The 19,900-nt window shown below is 39.7% G+C and overlaps 1 protein-coding gene across 2 annotated transcripts in view; it reads right to left on the reverse strand.

The window, feature by feature from the left end:
• LOC124545981 (protein strawberry notch) overlaps positions 1 to 19,900 on the reverse strand; it is a 265,254-nt gene that overhangs the window by 123,349 nt on the left and 122,005 nt on the right. For both annotated transcript variants that reach the window (XM_047124945.1, XM_047124946.1), the window contains 2 exons: positions 19,463 to 19,582; positions 12,507 to 12,667 (listed from right to left, as the gene is read on the reverse strand). In XM_047124945.1, coding sequence (XP_046980901.1) covers positions 12,507 to 12,667; positions 19,463 to 19,582 — 281 coding nt within the window. The remainder of the gene's footprint in view (positions 1 to 12,506; positions 12,668 to 19,462; positions 19,583 to 19,900) is intronic.

Genomic DNA, 19,900 nt, shown 5'->3' on the forward strand with positions numbered 1-19,900 from the left:
GCAATTCATATAATGGCAGCCGTCTCTGAATTCTTTTGTAAAAATGAGTTATCATGGCAGAAACTGATTGGCGTATGCACAGACGGCGCCCCATCAATGCTTGGATGTTGCTCAGGATTCGTGCAGATGGTCAGAGAAAAAAAAAACCTAGTGTTACTGCTGTGCACTGTGTAATACACCGTCAAGCATTGGCAGCTATGACACTTCCAAAGGAACTCAATAATGTCTTGAAATTGTGCATCAAAATCGTGAATCATATTAAAAAGAGTGCGTTAAATTCCAGGTTATTTACGGCTCTTTGTGAAGACTTGGGAGCAGAGTATAAAACACTTTTATTTCATACAGAAGTATGCTGGCTCTCAAAAGGAAATATGCTAGGAAGATTATTTGAACTTCGAGACGAAGTGATTCAGTTTTTGGAAAATAACAAACAAACTGAATTGTATGTGGAATTTAGAACGCCCGGTGTTCATGTTGCATTGGCTTATCTGTCAGATATTTTCGAATATTTAAACACATTAATTTGAAATTACAAGGTGGAAAGTCAAACATAATTTTTCATCGGGTTGCTGTCAAAGCGTTTACTGATAAGTTGTAACTATGGAAACGTAAAGTTTTAGCCTGCAATTATTACTGCTTTCCCAGATTGTTTGAAATCCTGGAAGAAGCCCGATTTCAAAACGATTCTAAGGATACTGCTACTAAGAGTAAAATATCGAACCATTTGCAGCACCTCATTGATGAATTCGAACGATACTTCCCTAACAGTTGTGATGATAAAATTTATTATAGGTTAGCGACGGATCCATTTCACATTGACGTGGATGTGTTGCCAGACAGACTACGAGAGGAAGTCTTAGAAATAAAAAATGATTCTGCAGTGAAGTATGACATTGAGAAGATGGATAAGCCTTTATTTTGGGTGAAATATCTCACGGAGTATCCCAGCACAGCAGAACAAGCACTGAAACTGTATTTACCATTTTCAAGCACTTATTTGTGCGAAAGAGCATTTTCAGCAGTAGTGGCGATAAAAAATAAGCTTATAAGTAAACTCAGTTTCTACTATTCAGCCAAGAATTCAAAATCTTGTTAAAAATATGCAAGCTCATGCTTCACATGGATTTATTTGTTTGTTTCTTACCATTTGTGTGTGGAAATAATATTTTTATAATAAATACGTCAAATTATAAGAGAACTTGTTATTTTCCTCCTAACTATCCTTACATGTAGGTAATACTGTAAAATTATAAAAAAACTATTTTGAAGAAACAAAATAAAATAAACATAGTGAATCTGATTTAAATATAAATACTGCGTGTGATCCTTATGGATTCTGATATTCCGTGCGGTATGTTATTTCAACTAATAATAGTATTTCTTCTGGATGAAGACACAGCGAAAGTTTATCCTAGATATGGCAAGCGAAGAGTAGTCCTAAAATCGTATACTGGTGAAGAAATGGTGTGCAGCAAGGGAATGTAATCAAGGCAAGGAAGTTGTTTTATTCACAATTTTTAAAGTTCTGTGTAGTCTGCACGATTATTTCGTAAAACTTATTTTTTATTTTTTGTCTGGTTCTGGGAACTGGGCCTTTGTCGCCATTCAATAACTGTCGTTGTTGACATAAATGCCAACCTATGCGCAATGACAATGGGGAGCGCTATAGGCGTACAAATCAGTGATATTCGTTAACACCGTGACTGAGTGACAATTTTTGATAATGAGTGAAATTAATAAGCTACACACAACTTAAAATAATGGCCCACATCCACTAATCTGCAAAGGTCGCAAATATTTTTCCTTGTTTACCAAGGACTTTTTTTACTTTAGGAGTGGCTTATAATCACTAGACTAGACTGATGACGTAATAACTGCGAGTCAATACATTAACAGTCCACCATGTTACATGACATCACTATCACAAATTTTTCAATAGTTGCTTGATAATTAACAAAAATCTCTATATTTTTTTTAGGGGAGGGGGGGCACAGAAGTTTTCTTTTCGGCAGAAGGGGGGCGTGACAAACAAAAGTTTGGGAACCTCTGCTCTAACCTAAAAAGCCATCCAGTCCATGCCACACAGCCCCTGCTACCCGTGTAGCCACCTCCTGCATATATTGGACACCTCACTCATTCAGCGGAACCTGAAAGCCAACCACCCTTTGGCGCAAGTCGAGGAATCTGCTGCCTACACTGTTGCAGAACCATCTGAACCTCTGATTCAGACCCTCCACTCAGATCTGTACCAGAGGTCCGCAGTCGGTCCTGTTGACTATGCTGCAAAATGGTCAGCTTTGTTTTCGTCTCGCAAGCAAGACTGGCAGCCTTTACCACTTCCGTTAGCTGCTCGAAACCAGAGAGAATCTCTTCTGATCCAAAGTGACACATATCATTGATACCGACGTAAGCAACTACCTGCAGTTGGCTGCACCCTGTGCTCTTCATGGCATCCTGGAGGACCATTCCACATCTGGAATTACTCCACCTGGTATGCATACAGAGTGCACATTGGTTTTCTTTCCCTTCTTGTCAGCCAAGTCCCTAAGGGGCCCCATAATGCGCCTAATGTTGGAGCTCCCAACTACCAATAATCCAACCTTCTATGATTGCCTGGATCTTGCAGGCTGAGTGGTTTCCTCTAGAACAGGACAGACGACAGCATCAGGCTCAACGACAGTGTCAGCCACAGACAGCACCTGCAACCTGTTTGTCAGACAAACTGGGGAGGCCTTACGTGTGGCCACCTGGGAAGTCATTCGCCGCCTGCTTCGCCCCAGGGCAACCTCCCACTCGACCGCATGTGAGAGGCCAACCTCAGTGTGAGTAGTAACCGATGGGCACCAGTGAGGACCGATCGGAGGACTCGGACGTGCTGGATGTCCGTTGTATCCCCACGCCTGGCCCACAACAGTGGTGCCCATCCTGTCAACCTCAACCTCGAAGCCATCACAACTTGAAGCTGAGAGCGAAGTGCCATCAACTCGGCTCGCATCCGCATACAACAATCGCAGCCCCTTTCCATACTAAAGACCGTATTGTAAAAAATATCTTACAGTATTTCAAGAAACAATTTTCTGTGAGTACCTTTAGAATACCGTATTTACTCGAATCCAAGCCGCACTTTTTTTCTGGTTTTTGCAATCCAAAAAACCGCCTGCCGCTTAGATTCGAGTGCAAAGTAAGCAGAAGTTCTGAAAAATGTTGGTAGGTGCCACCACAACAAACTTCTGCCATCGAATATATGTAGCGCTACACAGGCAGGCATGCTTGGCAGGCACAAAAATAAATACTGGCGCCAAAACCTCTGCGTCAGTAAATAAATTAAAAAAGGTGGAAGATGAGCTTTTCTCTCCACCCCGAGTTTCAACTACTGCATTTTCATACATTATCCAACGAAGTAAATACAAACTCAGAATTGATCATCTTCGAATGTAGCAGCATTTCAATGTACTACGAAAATCCGACTGGCAAGACTGTTTGGGATGTTTGTCAATATGGCCAACTCTATGTTCTGAATTTTTTCCTACCTGTGAGAAGAAATGGTTGCTAATGGTAACTTTTATGAATTGTGAATCACATGCAGTATTCTCTTCACCATAAGAATAACACGAATATAAACATTTTGCCATGTATTCTTTCATGTGTGCTGCTATCTCATTTAAATCCTGTCTGCCTAATAAACTACAAAACTAGAGTGAGACAACAGCAAATGCGGGAGAATATACATATCATGTCATGTTTATATTCGTATTATTCTTATGCCTAATAGTGATACAGTCAGAAATGAAGCACAGCAATTGACTAGATTTTTAAATCTAAGATGACTCTAATTTCTGTGCAGAATGTTATGTACTAAAGAGGCATCTGCAAAGATTTTTAAACGGAGAGAAATTTTCACTAAACTCTTGTTCAGAACATCTTCTATCATACGCAGTCTATTATTTCGTTCTTGTTGATCATTATCAAAGAAAGCAGCAGTGTAATAACAACAAATAGCAGTCTTTTGCCATTGTTTCTCTAATGAGACAATTCCTCTCCTTTTTTTAAAAAAAAATTGTAAGAGGCGGTAGCGTGCACAAAAGCAAGCCATGCCGCGAGCGGCGACAGGCCCTAAACACTCGTTATCAGAATGCAACAAACAGTGCATGACACAGTACAGTAATGCATTTTCAGTTTAGAGTCACGTAACCACCTATAACAAAGAGAACGGCACTTATCAGATCAAAGAAAAATAAGCAATCCATTCAAACCAGACGAAGCACATGAAAAAGGAAGGGTACCATTATAAATACGGACGGAGTGCCTGACGCATAGCAATGGCTACCTGGTACAGCTTAACTGCTAAGCTTACGACTTGAACAAAACTACTGTAGCTGTATCGTCATTCATTCAACCTAAATTGTGTCTCATATTACAATGGACCAACTTTGTTTCGATTTGGAGGTGCGGCCTAAAACTTTTCTCTCCCCTTGAATTTCAAGTCTCAAATTTCAGGTGCAGCTTAGATTCGGGAAATTTTTTTTTCCTTGATTTCAAGTCTCATTTTCCAGGTGTGGCTTAGATTCAATTGCGGCTTAGATTCAAGTAAATACGGTAATACTCAGCTGCTTATGCTCCACTCCCACGTCAATCATGAATGTGATTCAATTACTTGCAGCTTTCATGGAGGCATATAAACAATTATTCTTGCCACACGCTACCACAAATATTTAAGAGAGCACATTTCACATGTTGTACAACAAACTCCTACTGGTATCGTCAATTGTTGATTGAAACTTACTTGTGCTTTTTCACAATTTTTGAGACCAGTAGGCCTATCTTCAATAAAAACAAACATTCTCTAATTTCACTGTATAGTTACACGAGAAATAGCTTATTTCTGAGAATTTTTGGACATTTATAAAAGTATACTGTTGTAGGTTACGGGTGTGAGTGATTCTGGATAACTTATTTCATAGCAAATGAGCATTTGTGGTTCACTGTTACTGCCAAAGAATACATCACCCTGAATCTCATCGTTCATCAAAGCAGATAAACTGGCATTTTTGAGAATTTTCGAAGTTACCAGTGTCTAGAGCTAATATAATTTGGTACATCAGCTTTGTGATTTTGCTACTTTAGCAGATAATCTAGTTAACATATCGTGTCACATCTAGGTTTCCCTTAAAGAGGTGTATATTTTATTTATATTTCTTTAAATTTGCTAATAACTATAATTAACATCAAAAAGTTTGGGTTTTTAGCACAGGTTTTTCTGGTGCCTTGATAGAAATCGCATTTTGTGTGGGCAAAATGTAGCCTCACTGAACACGGAATGAGTTGTTTGACATTCATAAGCAGCTAGAAATCACTCTCACTACTGTTAAAGCTGTGAATCAGTGTGTTGAAGAGGTCCTGAGAGTCATGTAGCTGTGGTACTGGTACCAAGGGTATCTCAAGTACTATCCTCTTCTGTGGATCTTGTCTACTCAGCAGAAAATATGGGATCTGTCATTACTTATCCACTTGACTGTGAGTGGCGTTTGAATGGCAGATCTAGGCACTCAGTAGTGTGTTAACAGGGACCAGGGAGGTCTCAGGGTGTTTTATCGATCCACCTAACCAACTAGTTCAAGGTGCTGTCTTTAACTGAAACAGAGCCAGAGGGACTCACTTCACCTGTTTTGGGGAAACCTGTTTTCTCCAGTGTCAAGAGGAGGCAAATGCAAAAGGGTAGGGTCAGTCTACTGCCCATCAGACTCCTGATATAACCGAAAACTTTAGAGAAAACTTCAGGTCAATTGTACGTAATGATGATGATGATGATGATGATGATGATGATGATGATGTTTGGCTTGTGGGGCGCTCAACTGCGCAGTTATCAGCGCCCGTACAAATACCCAACCTTTGCTCAGTCCAATCTCGCCATTTTCATGAATAATGATGGAATGATGAGGACAACACAAACACTGTTGGCAATTCAAACATACGATGAATGATGGTACCCCTCGGGGAAATGGCAGCAAGGGACAGGAACAACAAGTGAACTCAACGTGTATGCCTAGGGGCCTCATTCGACATGTTGAAGAAGCTATTCCAGCAGCGGCTGAGGGAAAAGGGTGCAAGGAGCTGCAGATCGTGGCACACATTGGAACAAATTATGCCTGTCATCTGTTCTCCAAGGTCATGCTTTGATCATTCCAGTGACTGGTAGAGATTGTTGAGAACACCAGCCTTGCACACCAAATTTCAATGAAGCTCACAATTTTCAGCACTATTACCAGAACCGATCATGGCCCCTTGGTTCAGAGTCAAGTGGAAGGTCTGAACAAGAGACTTTGAAAGTACTGCGACAAGTTAGCCTGCGACTTCCTGAACTCGCAATATAAGGTTTAGAACAGTACAGTGTCCCTAAATGGGTCAGATATGCACTACACATTAGAGGCTGCTATCCTGGTAGTGGATAGCTGACTGTGTGACGTGCACACAGGGTTGTTTTTTTTTTTAATTAGGTGAATCCATCCAATTCAGATAATGATACCTGTAAGAAACCCAGAGCTATTGGCGTAATATCCAAAGAAATGCCTCCCACAGGTAAGAGTACTAAAATCCTTGTGGTTAACTTCCGAAGCATTCACAACTAAGTGCCAGAGTTTGAACTGCTCATGACAAGCAGTGAAGCTCACATAATACTAGATACAGAATGGTGGTTGAAACCTGAATGAAACAATAGGCTAAGAAAATGGAGGTTGTGTATTTGTCGCAGTAGACAAGAAACTCAGATCCACCGAGATAGAAATTGAAGCTGCATGCGAGACTGTTTGGGTAAGACATAGTATCAGGGATTGGCATAAAATGTTAACTGGGTCATTCTACTGCCATCAGACTCCTGATATAACTAAAAGCTTTAGAGAAATCTTCAGTTCAATTGTACATAATTGATGATGTTTGGTTTGTGGGGCACTCAACTGCACGGTTATCAGCGCCCGTACAAATACCCAACCTTTGCTCAGTGCAATCTCGCCATTTTCATGAATAATGATGAAATGATGAGGACAACACAAACACCCAGTCATCTCGAGGTAGGTGAAAATCCCTGACCCTGCCGGGAATCAAACCCGGGACCCCGTGCTCAGGAAGCGAGAACGCGACCGCGAGACCACGAGCTGTGGACTTGTACATAAGTTCCCCTATCATACTTTAATAATCGATGGAGGCTTTAATCATCCCTAACCATCAATTGCAGTTTTGTTAGTGATGGATGTGATAAAGACATCTTGTGAAATACGATTAAATGTCTTCTCTGAAAACTACCTACAACAGTTAGTTCAAAACCACACTCATGATGGAAACATATTGGATCTAATGGCAACAAACCTCTTTGAGGACGTCTACACTGAAACTGTTATCACTGACCATAACATGGTTGTGGCAACAATGATTACCAAAGTACAATGGACAACTAAACCAAGTACAAAGATACATTATGTTCAGTAAACTAGATAAAAAATCAGTAATGTCATATCTCAATAAGAAACCTAAAACTTTCAGCACAGGGCAGGAGCATGTAGAGGAACTATGGCTCAAGTTTAAAAGAATAGTTGCTCATGCACTGGATAGATATGTACCCAGAAGAGATCATAATGGGAGGGACCCTCCATGGCATAATGTCACTGAAAAGAAATTTCTAAAGAAACAGAGATTACAGCATAATAGTGTGAAACGAAGCATAGGACTACATGTAGAGAGATGTTGAGTAAAGCATGTCTGTCCATTAAGAGGGAATTGTGTGAAGCCTTCAATGACTACCATAGCAGAACATCGTCAAATTATATTTCACAAAACCCAAAGAAATTCTGGTCATATGTAAAGGCTGTTAGTGGCATCAAAGCTATTTTCCAGTCCTTAACGAATGAGAAAGGAACTGAAATTGATTGTGACAAAGCAAAAGCTGAAATGCTTACCCCCGTTTTCAAATGTTCCTTTACAAAGGAAAATCCAGGTGCCCCAATTTAATCCTCATACCACAAAAAAGATGAGTGAAAAGAGTATTAGTGCCTGTGGTGCTGAGAAATAGCTGAAATTATTAAAATTGAACAAAGATACAGAGACCGATTGATTCCCTACCAGATTCTATACTGAATTTGTGGCTGAAATAGCCCCTCTTCTAACTATAATCTATCATAGATGCCTCAAACAAAAAACTGTGCCCAGTTCTTGGACAATGGCACGGATAACACCCATCTAGAAGAGGGGTACTAGAAGTGATTCACAAAACTACCATTCAATATCTTTGACATGAATTTGTTGTACAATCTTAGAAAATATTCTGAGCTCAAACATAATGAGGTATCCTGAACAGAATGACCTCCTCCATGGCAAATAGCACACAGTCCAAAAATATCGATCATGTAAAACCCAACTCACATGACATACTGAAAGCATTGGATCAAGGTAATCAGGTACATGCAGTATTTCTTAATTTCCAAAAAAAGCATTTGACTCAGTAGCACACCTACACTTACTGTCAAAAGTTTGATCACATTGGTAGGGAGGATGCAGCATGTTATCTTGGATGGAGAGTCATCGTCAGGTGTAGTAGTAACTATGGGTGTACCCCAGAAAGTGTGTCGGGACCCCTGCTGTTCACGCTGTATATTAGTGATCTTGCGGACATTGTTAATAGTAACCTTACACTTTTTGCAGATGATGCAGTTACCTATAATGAAGTACTGTCTGAAAGAGGCTGCTTAGATATTCAGTCAGATCTTGATAAGATTTCAAAGTGAGGCAAAGATTGACAAGTTACAAAACGAAAAAAACCTAGTACCCTACTGCTAAAATATCAATGAGTCACAGTCAGAATCTGCATCTACATACACCCACCACAAAACCACTGTGAGGTCCATGGCAGATAGTACATCCCATTGTACCAGTTACTAGGGTTTCTTCCTGTTCCATTCAAGTAGGATCGTGGGCAGAATAACTGACTGAATGCCTCTGTGCAGGCAGGGATTATTCTATATTCTAATCTTATCCTCACAATCCCTATGTGAGCAATGCATAGGGGGTTATTTTTTTTTTAGACTAATCATTTACAGCTGGTTCTTGAAATTTTGTTAATAGACTTTCACAGGATAGTTTATGCCTATCTTCAAGAGTCTCCCAGTTCAGCTCCTTCAGTATCTCTGAGACACTCTCCCACAGATTAAACAAACCTTCAACCATTCGTGCTGCCCTTCTCTGTATACATTCAGTATCCCACACACTTCAGCAATATTCTAGAACCTGTTGCACAAGTGATTTCTTAGCAATTCCCTTATAGTTTGACTGCACCTTTCCAGTATTCTACCAATAAACCGGAATCTACCACCTGCTTTACCCACAACTGAACCCATGTAATCATTCCATTTTATACCCCTATAAAGTGTTACACGCAGGTGTTTGTATGAGCTGGCTGATTTAACAGTGACTCACTGGTATTATAGTCATAGGATACTACATTTTTCCATTTTGTGAAGTGCAAAATTTGACATTTCTGAACATTTAAAGCAAGTTGCCAATGTCTGCACCACTTTGAAATCTTATAAATATCTGACTAAATATTTATGCAGCTTCTTTCAGATAGTACTTCATTATAGATAACTGCATCATCTGTAAAAAGCCTGATTTTACTATTAACAATATCAGCAATGTCATTAACATACAACATGAACAGCAAAGGTGCCAAAATCCTTTCCTGGGGCACATCCGAAGTTACTTCTACATCGGACAATGACTCTCCATCCAAGATGAACATGCTGCATCCTTCCTACCAAAAAGTCCTCAATCCAGTCACAAATTTTGCTTGATACACCCTATTACAGTACTTTTGACAATAAACATAGATGTGGCACTGAGTCAAATGCTTTTCAGAAATCAAGGAATATAGCATCTACCTGACTGCCTTGATACAAAGCTTTCAGTATGTTATGTGAGAAAAGTGCAAGTTGGGTTTCACATGATCAACATACTCTGAATCCATGCTGGTTAGCAATGAAGAGATCATTCTGTTCAAGATACCTCATTATGTTTGAGCTCAGAATATGTTCTTAGATTCTGCAACAAATTGACGTCAAGGACATTGGACAGTGGTTTTGTGGATCACTTCTAGTACCCTTGTTGTAGGCGGGTGTGACCTGTGCCTTTTTCCAAGAAGTGGTCACAGCTTCTTGTTTGAGGAATCTACAATAGATTATACTTGGAAAAGGGGCTAACTCAGCCACAAATTCATTACCGAGTCTGACAGGGATTGCACTGGGCCCTGGAGCTTTATTTAGTTTTAATGATTTCAGCTGTTTCTGGACGCTACTTACACTAATGCTTATTTTATTCATCTTTTCAGTGGTACAAGGATTAAATTGGGTCAATCGGTTTCCCTTTGTGAAGGAACATTTGAAAACAAAGTTAAGCATTTCAGCTTTTGCTTTGCTACCCTCTATTTCAGTTCCTGCCTCATTCACTAGGGACTGGACATTAACTACGGTGCCACTAACAACCGTTACATATGACCAGAATTTCTTTAGGTTCTATGAAAGATCGCTTGACAATATTCTGCTTTGATAGTCATTGAAGGCATCACACATTGCTCTCTTTACAGCCTAATGTGTTTCATTCAGCATCTCTCTATCTGTAGCTCTACACTTTGTTTTACATCTATTATGCCATAATCTCTGTTTCTTTGGAAGTTTCTTTACAATGACTGGATACCATGGAGGTTACCTCCCTTTATGAATTGGGCAACTTGTACAAATATCTGGGTCCAACACTTTGTAAGGATATGAAGTGGAGTGATCAAATTCGCTCTGTTGTAAGTAAAAATAGGTGGTAGGCTTCAGTTTATTGGTAGAATATTGGAGAAGTCTAATCGATCTATAAATGAGATTGCTTACAAATCACTCTTGTGAATCATTCTAGAATATCGCTCAAGTGTGTGTGATCCATACCAAATAGGACTAACAGTGGATATTGAACGTACACAGAGAAGGGCAGCACGAATAGTCACAGGTTTGTTTGGCCCTTGAGAGAGTGTTACAGAGAAGTCTACTAACGAAGTTTCAAAAACCTGCTTTTAAATGATGACTCTAGAAATACACTAAATTCCCCTATGTGTTGCCCACAGAGGAATTGTAAGGATAACATTAGAATAATTATAATATGCACAGAAGCACTGAAACAATAATTCTCCACAAACTCCATATGTGAATGGAACAGGAAGAATCACTAATAACAGGTACAACCTGCCATGCACTTCACAATGGTTTGCAGATTGCAGATGTAGGTGTAGACGTAAATGAAAGCACTCCATACTTAACACTATATAGTTACTGCAGCACTATGGGGCCTGTAGAAGCAGCTGAACACTTTGTCATAGCAGCATCCTGCAAAAAATCTATGATCATCATTTTCAGTCATCATGTTTCCATAAACAGTATTTACAATAGTAAACTACTGTGTTTTTCACCACGTAAGTGCTCATTTGTCTCTATACTTGTAATTGTCAAAAATCTCTCCCCCTTTATCACACGTATCGCAGCAGCAGAACCTTTACCATCATTTGTTCATAATAATACTGTACAATACCTAAAATTGGGCGTTCTGAAATACAAATACTTGATGAGCCTTTACAGGCATGCTTTCACAGAGCGCTCTGTGAATTTTGTCTATGTCTAAAAGCCTTTGTGTCACGAGTTAAACAACTTTTTTATGAAACAGCATATGCCTCTCTTTACCAAGTAATTATGCTTGAATTTGTTTCCAAGCAAAACTGAATCACAGAAAGTTGAGCCACATCCAACATTTACTTTATATTTGGATCTGATACATATTGCTTTCCCACTGAGCAGCGATACCCAACACGGTTTTCATGATTCTTGAAAAGTACTTTCAAGTACATTTGGCAGCTAAGTGGTAGCGATAGCTCTTATGTATTGGTAGTTCAGGTAAGACTTATTTTATGCCACTGATGGCTTCTATCTAATGAATAAGAAACTGAATTTCTGGTAAACTCCACCAAACCTAATAAACATTGATTTTCACAGGCAATATTAATCAATTTCAACTCAATAATGGAAGATAAGCATGAAGAAAGACAACCATTTTATACGTAGAGCAAGGGTTGACCAGAGAGAAGGAATAGAAACTGCAGATGCCTTCTGAGGAAGAACACAAATCGAAAAAGGTTAATTTTAAACCAGCCTCTTAATTTTATATACCTCACACAATCCTTACTCTGTATGAGAAACAGTAGTTTTTTCCTTGTGGCTTTAATTCATTTAATTAATGACACTTCTGTCATTTATTAATAACTAATGTGAGAGAAACCTAAAAAGATCTGTATAATCACAAAAAATTCACAGAAGCATGCAAATTATACAGGAGCAAGTAATACACCTTCCCCCCCCCCCCCCCCCCCCCCCCCGAGTACAGATTCAATTAGACATTTAAAACAAGGTCTCCATGTATGGCGTAATTAATCAAAGTACCTGGTTTCCTCTTCCCTCCACTAGAACCTCCAGGTTCAGCATCAATATCACCGTTATCACTTATCTTCTCTTTCTTCGGAGGATCAATCCCGAGCAGCCTATGGATGCGGTTTCTATCAGGAGCTGGAAAGTGTTTCTCCACCAATGACTGCAGAACACCTCTGAAATGAAAAATACCATTCTGTGAAAGCACACCCGCCAATAGCAATAAAAATATTATGTTCCTTGAGCAAGACTCTTTACTGCCATGGCTTGTATAATCTCTTATAAGGGGAGGTCCCCAGATTTGGGAACAGCATTCTGAAACCATGAAGCCATTCATCACACAGGGCTCTCGGCTGCGAGCAATCGATGAAAATGTATTTCAAGAGATGATTTTTTCTCCTCCTATTGTTCTTTTTTCATTTGGAATATTCATCTCTGTGATCTGAATTATTTTTATATACTAACTTCGATGTAATTTCCTCTGTTTTATGATTTTATATTTTTGTCCAAGTTATTGCAGTAATTGTTTATATTCCTCATTTTACTCGAGTTAGTTTTATTTACAATCCCTTTTCTTGTTCAAATCTACAGCTGCTATTATTTTGTTCACAGTACAACATTAATTTACGTTTTAAATGTCTGTCAGGTGGTTACAATCAAAAAACAATGTACGTATTATAATGAAAAATACGTTTTTGACACCATTACACAGCCAATATAAACAGATTATTTTGTCTTTTATTTCTTTAACTGATAGATTGGTGCTTCCAAACAATAATACAAAAATAAAAAAAAATTAGAATCAAAATTGTAGGAAAATACAGATTGCCGTAAGTAAGACACATCAAGTTGCAGACACACAATTAAAAGACACTCACGTAGAGGTTTTGGCCACAGCCCTCATTAGTAAAGAGAGGAGCACACCATTCACACACATAAGCAAGCATACAAGACCAACAACTCCAGCATCTCAGGGCGGAATGATTAATAATTAGAATTATATTCACAAAATTTCACATGAAAAAAGAATGACAGGAAGAAAAAATATGAGTTAATAAAAATGCATAGGATGATGAAAATGACATGGCAAAGTAATAGAAACACAAAAATTAAATTTAAATCAATTAACTGAATAGACATAATTATCGAAGCCATTTCAATAAAGATTTAAAAATAGAAAATGTCAAAGATCCTGTCAAGACTAGAATCCACAGCCTTCTGCATGTTTGCAATGTATCTTTACCACTGCACTACGCAGCTGCTCTGCACAACACTTATTTTTAAGGTTCTGGAGTCTAGGCCACCATGCAAAACTCTCTGTGTTGCTTACTTGCAAACAACTACAGAGTGAGATACCTGGGACTCTAACCTACAGCACCAATAGGCAGTTTCAGAAAGTGACGATACATGCCAAAATGTCAGGGGGAGGTGAGGATGACACCCACAAGAAATATCTTTAGTCACACACTAGTGTATAATACATGCACACTGAGGGGTTGGGGTGTTAGTGATTCACATGTCACGGTCGTCTGTTTCAATTCTGCAAGCGGTAACTACAACTGTGCCCAGCCGATAAGTATGTACTCCTGAGTATGTACACCTTCAGCCATTTGAATGGGGTCGTACTGTGGGGGGCCAGCTGGAAACTGGATAGACATATAGATGGACTGCTGCTCTTGTCGGGCATACTGTATCGGTGAAGAGTCGCTGCTTTCAATAGTGGTCTATGGAACATTCCCACACCTGTATAGGTGGTTCTGGATGTCCATGTAACACTGGCATAAAGTGCAAGCAGCAGTAGGTGGCCGATCGTCATCTGGGAACGAAATCTGGGCATATGTTGTGGCTATGTCATCAGGGAATAACAGGAACGATCTTCTTGCAGGAGAACTAAGATCGTGTGCCACTGACACCACAACACTGTCAAACATGGTTACCCTGGTGTCATGAAAGAGCTGACTAGCGAGTGGAATGGCACTCTGTGATAAGCGTAAGTTTGTCTGCATACAAATGATGGGCATACATCTGGTGAGCAGTCTATTCCACAGTGCATTCACTCACAACACACGGGTCCCATCCCAGGCTTCTTGCTTTGTGGGTGTGTGGGGAGCAATAAGGGGCAATTTGAGGTAACTGCTGTCCACTACATTTCACAGGTTGTTATCACAGTGCTATTGCCATTTCTTCGACATGAAGGTGACGTGCTTATTCGACTGGCCATTCAAGTCCACAGACAAATGCTGCGATGCCATGTGCTCTTTGTAGCATACAATTTGTGCTCTGGCCAGCAAGATCACCAGATCTCTTGTGGACCGAACACATATGGGACATGGTCTAGGAGTTTACTCATTCTCCAGGGCCTACAAGAACCATTGCCGAATTGCAACAAAAGACACAAGTTGCTTGTGACAATCAATGCCAGCATACCATTTGATACCTTTACGATCATCTGCAGGTAAGAATGCCTTCGTTGCCACCAGAGGGATTGATACACTGTGTACTGATGCGACTGTTTGGGCGACCTTCACCATGACTTGTGTGTCATTTGAAAGAGAATACTGAGAAACCCCACATGTCCATTTTTTGAAAAAATCGAGTTAGCTCTGATTTTTTACTTTAAACATATAGCCCGATCATAATACAGAGAAATCTCACATGTTCTGGCATTTCTTGTATTGTTTTGCAGCCATTGTATCACCTTACCTGAAGAGAAACCCCACAAGTACAAAAGAGAAAGGCTTTCTCAGAGTTCTAAGTTGTCAGCACTATTTTAAACAGAGAGAATAGCCGATATTGCCTCTTACTCCTTGGTTTAATCAATTTATATTGTTATTGGTGGTAAAGTGCCAGACAACTGCGATGCTAGTGACGAATTCAGAAAGTAATGAAAAAAAAAAGAATAAACACAGTGGAATTTCTAAAACATATAGCCATAAAACGAGCAAGAGTGAAAAATGATGCATATACAAATTGGAAAGGGAATAGAATTCAACCAAAATAACACGGTTATGACTGCAGGTGAGTTATAACCTGAATCTTAGTATTGCTTCAAAATTAATGTTTAATTACCACAGTGAACATAATGATTAGAACCCCAAGTTCAACTGAATATGTAATTCTATTACCAGTTGTCGAATGAAGTGCATGACAACTAAGATAATGGAGGGCAGCAGGATAGAATTATACATAAAATTTATCCGTTTCCTAACAAAATATGAACAGGATGGATCCCTTCAAAGCCTCATAGAAGTAAAACCAGTGGCAAGAAAGAAGCTTACAGTGATAAGAAATTTGGGAGGAAGAAACCAGGACAGTCGTACGTTTTTTGGTTATCAGGGTCTACATTCAGGTTTGTAAAATTGCCTTCTAAATTTTTTTGGTCTCTGTAGTGACTGAATAAAGTACCTGTGCAATCAGCTAAAAAAGGTAAAACTCCGCTACATAAGAGGGAAAAATGCCCTCCTGAAAATGCAAAACCAGTGGCTTTTATAGCGGAAATGAAAAATCACATCAACTAGTTTCTGGTCAGGAAAGCACATTATACCAACAAAGAATGGAATTATCTTAACCCTAAACTTAACGTTAATATTATGTGGCAGATGTTCAAAAACATTAAACAACATTTTAAACACCTTCACTCATCCTCTGATTTTGTTTAATGTCTGTGGCACAGGGAAGATTTCAGTTCATCACCCATTGCTTTCCAATAAGAGACCACTCTTGCCTTCCTTGTGACAGAGATTCCAGCATGGAGAGAAGGAAAATCAGAAAGGTGGATACGATATATTTGCTGAAAGAATATGCAGAATCCAGAGGAAAATGAATTTTGAAGTGAAAATACCGAAAACAGAAGAAATGCTAAATTTTAAGGAATGGTGGCTGAAGTTACACAAAAACAAAGCTATTTCCACTGAAACTCAAGGAAGGGCTTCACCTAGAAATAACAAACAGCACTTTCATGTAACACAATTCATGCAGTTCTGCTATTCACATGAAACTCTTGGTGGTGTTAAAGACAGGTCATTCACTGATGGGACAGAAGAGCACATGTTCCTAACTGGCTAATCGAATTGTAATTCCACTAAGCCCCAGGAGTCAGGCTTATGATGATCATGAATCCATAAATGAGAAGAAAATGCATGACCTATGGCAATTTCTACCATTCCTACCAAAAGAAGAAATCATCAAAAATGGTTCAAATGGCTCTGAGCACTATGGGACTTAACTACTGAGGTCATCAGTCCCCTAGAACTTAGAACTACTTAAACCTAACTAACCTAAGGACAACACACACATCCATGCCCGAGGCAGGATTCGAACCTGCGACCGTAGCGGTCACGCGGTTCCAAACTGACACGCTTAGAACCGCACGGCACACCGGCCGGCGAAGAAATCATCAAGAATTTCTATTCTGACATATAGAATTGGCCAACATCTGTCAAGAAATGAACCCTGTGTGGAGTATAATGCCAAAGGGAATGGAAAATAGCCATAATTTGTTTGATTTTTGTCCATATCAGGAATAAAGTATGTGTTGAGTACTGATTTATGTTTATTTTTTACAACATATTGAGAAAGCCCACAAGTTTAGTAAATAAATTTAAACATAACGTCAAGAACATATATTAGGACTGCCTACAGGGCACTGACATTCATCCCGCTAAATTCATTTTAATGAAAAATGAGAAGAAAAATCGGATTTCAGCATAATTTTGAGACCTGGGACGTTTTCTGTGCCTCCTGAAAAGTTTAGTTTCTTGGAAATGTGGAGTTTTTCAATATTCCCAGCCATTGATCTTCAATGACGAATTTCCTATCATTCTTTTCTCTTAAGCTAAAACTCTCTCATCTGGCTATTCAGTGTCCCTTGCACTCCTTCTGCTGGGCAGTTTAGGGGACTTTTCAGGACAACTGCTAATCATACCAAAGTACTACACTCGAGTACAGCAGTACTACACGCTTCCCGGCTTCTGCCTTTTTTTCTTAGCTCTCTCCAGTCCATCACTCTTTCATCCTCAAGAAAGAAGCTAGTTCCAAAAGCTAGGATTATTTTCAGCAGTTTTACATGTGTCTGTCAACAGTACCACCACCTGAAGGTTTGAGTACAGGCCAGCAAATACATCTCACAATTTAGTGCCCCTGCCCAGTTAATGGTCGAGAGTACCATTTGAGTGAAGACATTCGAGGCATGACAACAGAAACCGTTATAAACAATTAATGATAGAGCTTACTCTTCTACATCTATATTTGAACTTTGCAAGGCATCTTACAGTGTATGACTGAGGCTAATCTGCATTCTAAATGGCAGCACTTCAAACTTTCCTAATATGATAGCAGGTCAGCTTTTTAACAGGTGTTGGCACATCGATGGAAATAACGATTTTCAAATCAAATGAGATTACAGAACTGAAATTGGAACATTGGGGGAAGGGGGGGGGGGGGGGGGTTAAATATGTCTGGTATTGTCAAGGTAAGATGCATTTCCTTCTTAGTACAACGTAACATAAAAAATCGTGACAAGAAATTCACATAATACAGTCTAAACTTACAATCTTGAAAGCTGGGCTGTGAAATAGGGTTTGCAGCCTAGGCAGTGTACTGCATTGTATTTAAATCGGGGAGCCAGAAACGACGGAGAGGCTTTGTCCCGCCATAGCTCTCAGTGGGTCAGAACCCCACAACAGGCCAAAGCAGTCCATCCCACACCACCGCCGCCTCACCCCGAACCCAGGGTTACTTTGCGGTGTGGCTTCCAGTAGACCCACCCACCAACGGGAATGACGAGTATAACCCCAAATGTTTGCGTGGTAGAGTAATTATGGCATACGTGTATGTGGAGATAGCGCTTACACAGCAATCGCCAACTGAGGCGGAATAAAGGGAACCAGCCTGCATTTGTTGAGGTAAATGGAAAACAACATTAAAAACCACGCATAGGCTGGCCGGCACACCAGACCTCAATACTAACCTGCCAGACGGATTTGTGCCGGGGACCGGCATGCCTTCCCGCTCGGGAAGCAGGGCGTTAGACCGCACACCTAGATGGGTGGGCTAACCTAGGCATTCAACTCGTGCGAAAGAATGAGAAAAATAATAAATAACTGACACTGGCAGAGACTTCATGACTAGTGAGGATAATGTCGGACGCCCAGAAACAGTGCCAAATATCATGTGCCAGTGAAGAAACTAAGGATATCCTAAAGTCACTCTGGACCCACATCCACTAACTATAGAAATTGTAGCACACCCCCCTCCCGTGCTTCTCAGGCGACTACCCTGCCTTTGACAACTGAAAACAGAAAGTTACTGCCATGGGGCTGAAACTACTTCCTGTATCCTAGTTTGTTTTTTACTAAGCTTCTTCTGAAAGTTTACTGTCAAAAATTTGAAACATCTTGACAAATTTTAGTTCTGCACAACCACGATATTCACACCTAACAAAATTTGTTCCAATTTTTTGAACTGAACTAACATTTTTCAACTGAATTAAAATGAATGTTTTGACAAAGGAAGCAATACAAAGAGGTAATGGTGGGAACTGACTGAAACTGCTGCCCTGCAGTGTGACGAATCCATCACTGCTACCAAGAACCTCTGCCAGTCAACAGTCGAAGTGTTTGGGATCTCCTGCTTTCCTTAAGCAGTCGCCTCAGCTGCTAAGCTACTGAACTCTAGTGCGCTTCCAGATTCATGTCTAAATTTACCTGTACAGTGTGTGGGAGTATGAACAATGAGGGAACAAATTTGGTTTGTGTCCACGGCTTACTCTACCACAAAGAATGTACGCCTTAATCATCACATTTTTAACTTACAAAGATCTCATTTTAGACAAAAGTAACAAGTTACCAACAGAAATTGGACCTACAGACATGAAGACACTCAAATGATAGCCTCCATTTTCCTGACTCAAATGACATCCTCCATTTTCCTGTAGTTCAGTTAATGAAAATGACAGTCTATACAAAACTTACTTTGCCGTCGAAACAAAATCGGACAATTCCCCATCGTCCCTTTCTAACTGCTCCAGTGTCCTTGCTTCTCCAGTAGACTGCAGGCCAATAACCACACATTTGCCACACTTTACAGCCTCCCTGTAACACAAATGCAAAATGTATTAGTTTTGAGACTTTTAAAAGATTTGCATTGAGATAAACAAGATTACTTCTCTACTTCATTCTTTTGCTTTATATAACTCCCTATGAACATACATTAGCATACAAATATAATAATCAGTAAAATCCGAGGTACACATGAAGACTGGAAATGTCAAACATCCCAAGTGCAATTTTTTTCACAAAACATGTTTTCAATGCTATTGCATTCTTGGTATTCTGTTGTGTGTCACTAGACTCGTCCCAAGTTGTAAATTGTGGAGAAAATGTTCCTAACATTACTAGGTGATATACGGT

The sequence above is a fragment of the Schistocerca americana genome, chromosome 8, assembly GCF_021461395.2.
Source record: "Schistocerca americana isolate TAMUIC-IGC-003095 chromosome 8, iqSchAmer2.1, whole genome shotgun sequence".
NCBI classification, from domain to species: domain Eukaryota; kingdom Metazoa; phylum Arthropoda; class Insecta; order Orthoptera; family Acrididae; genus Schistocerca; species Schistocerca americana.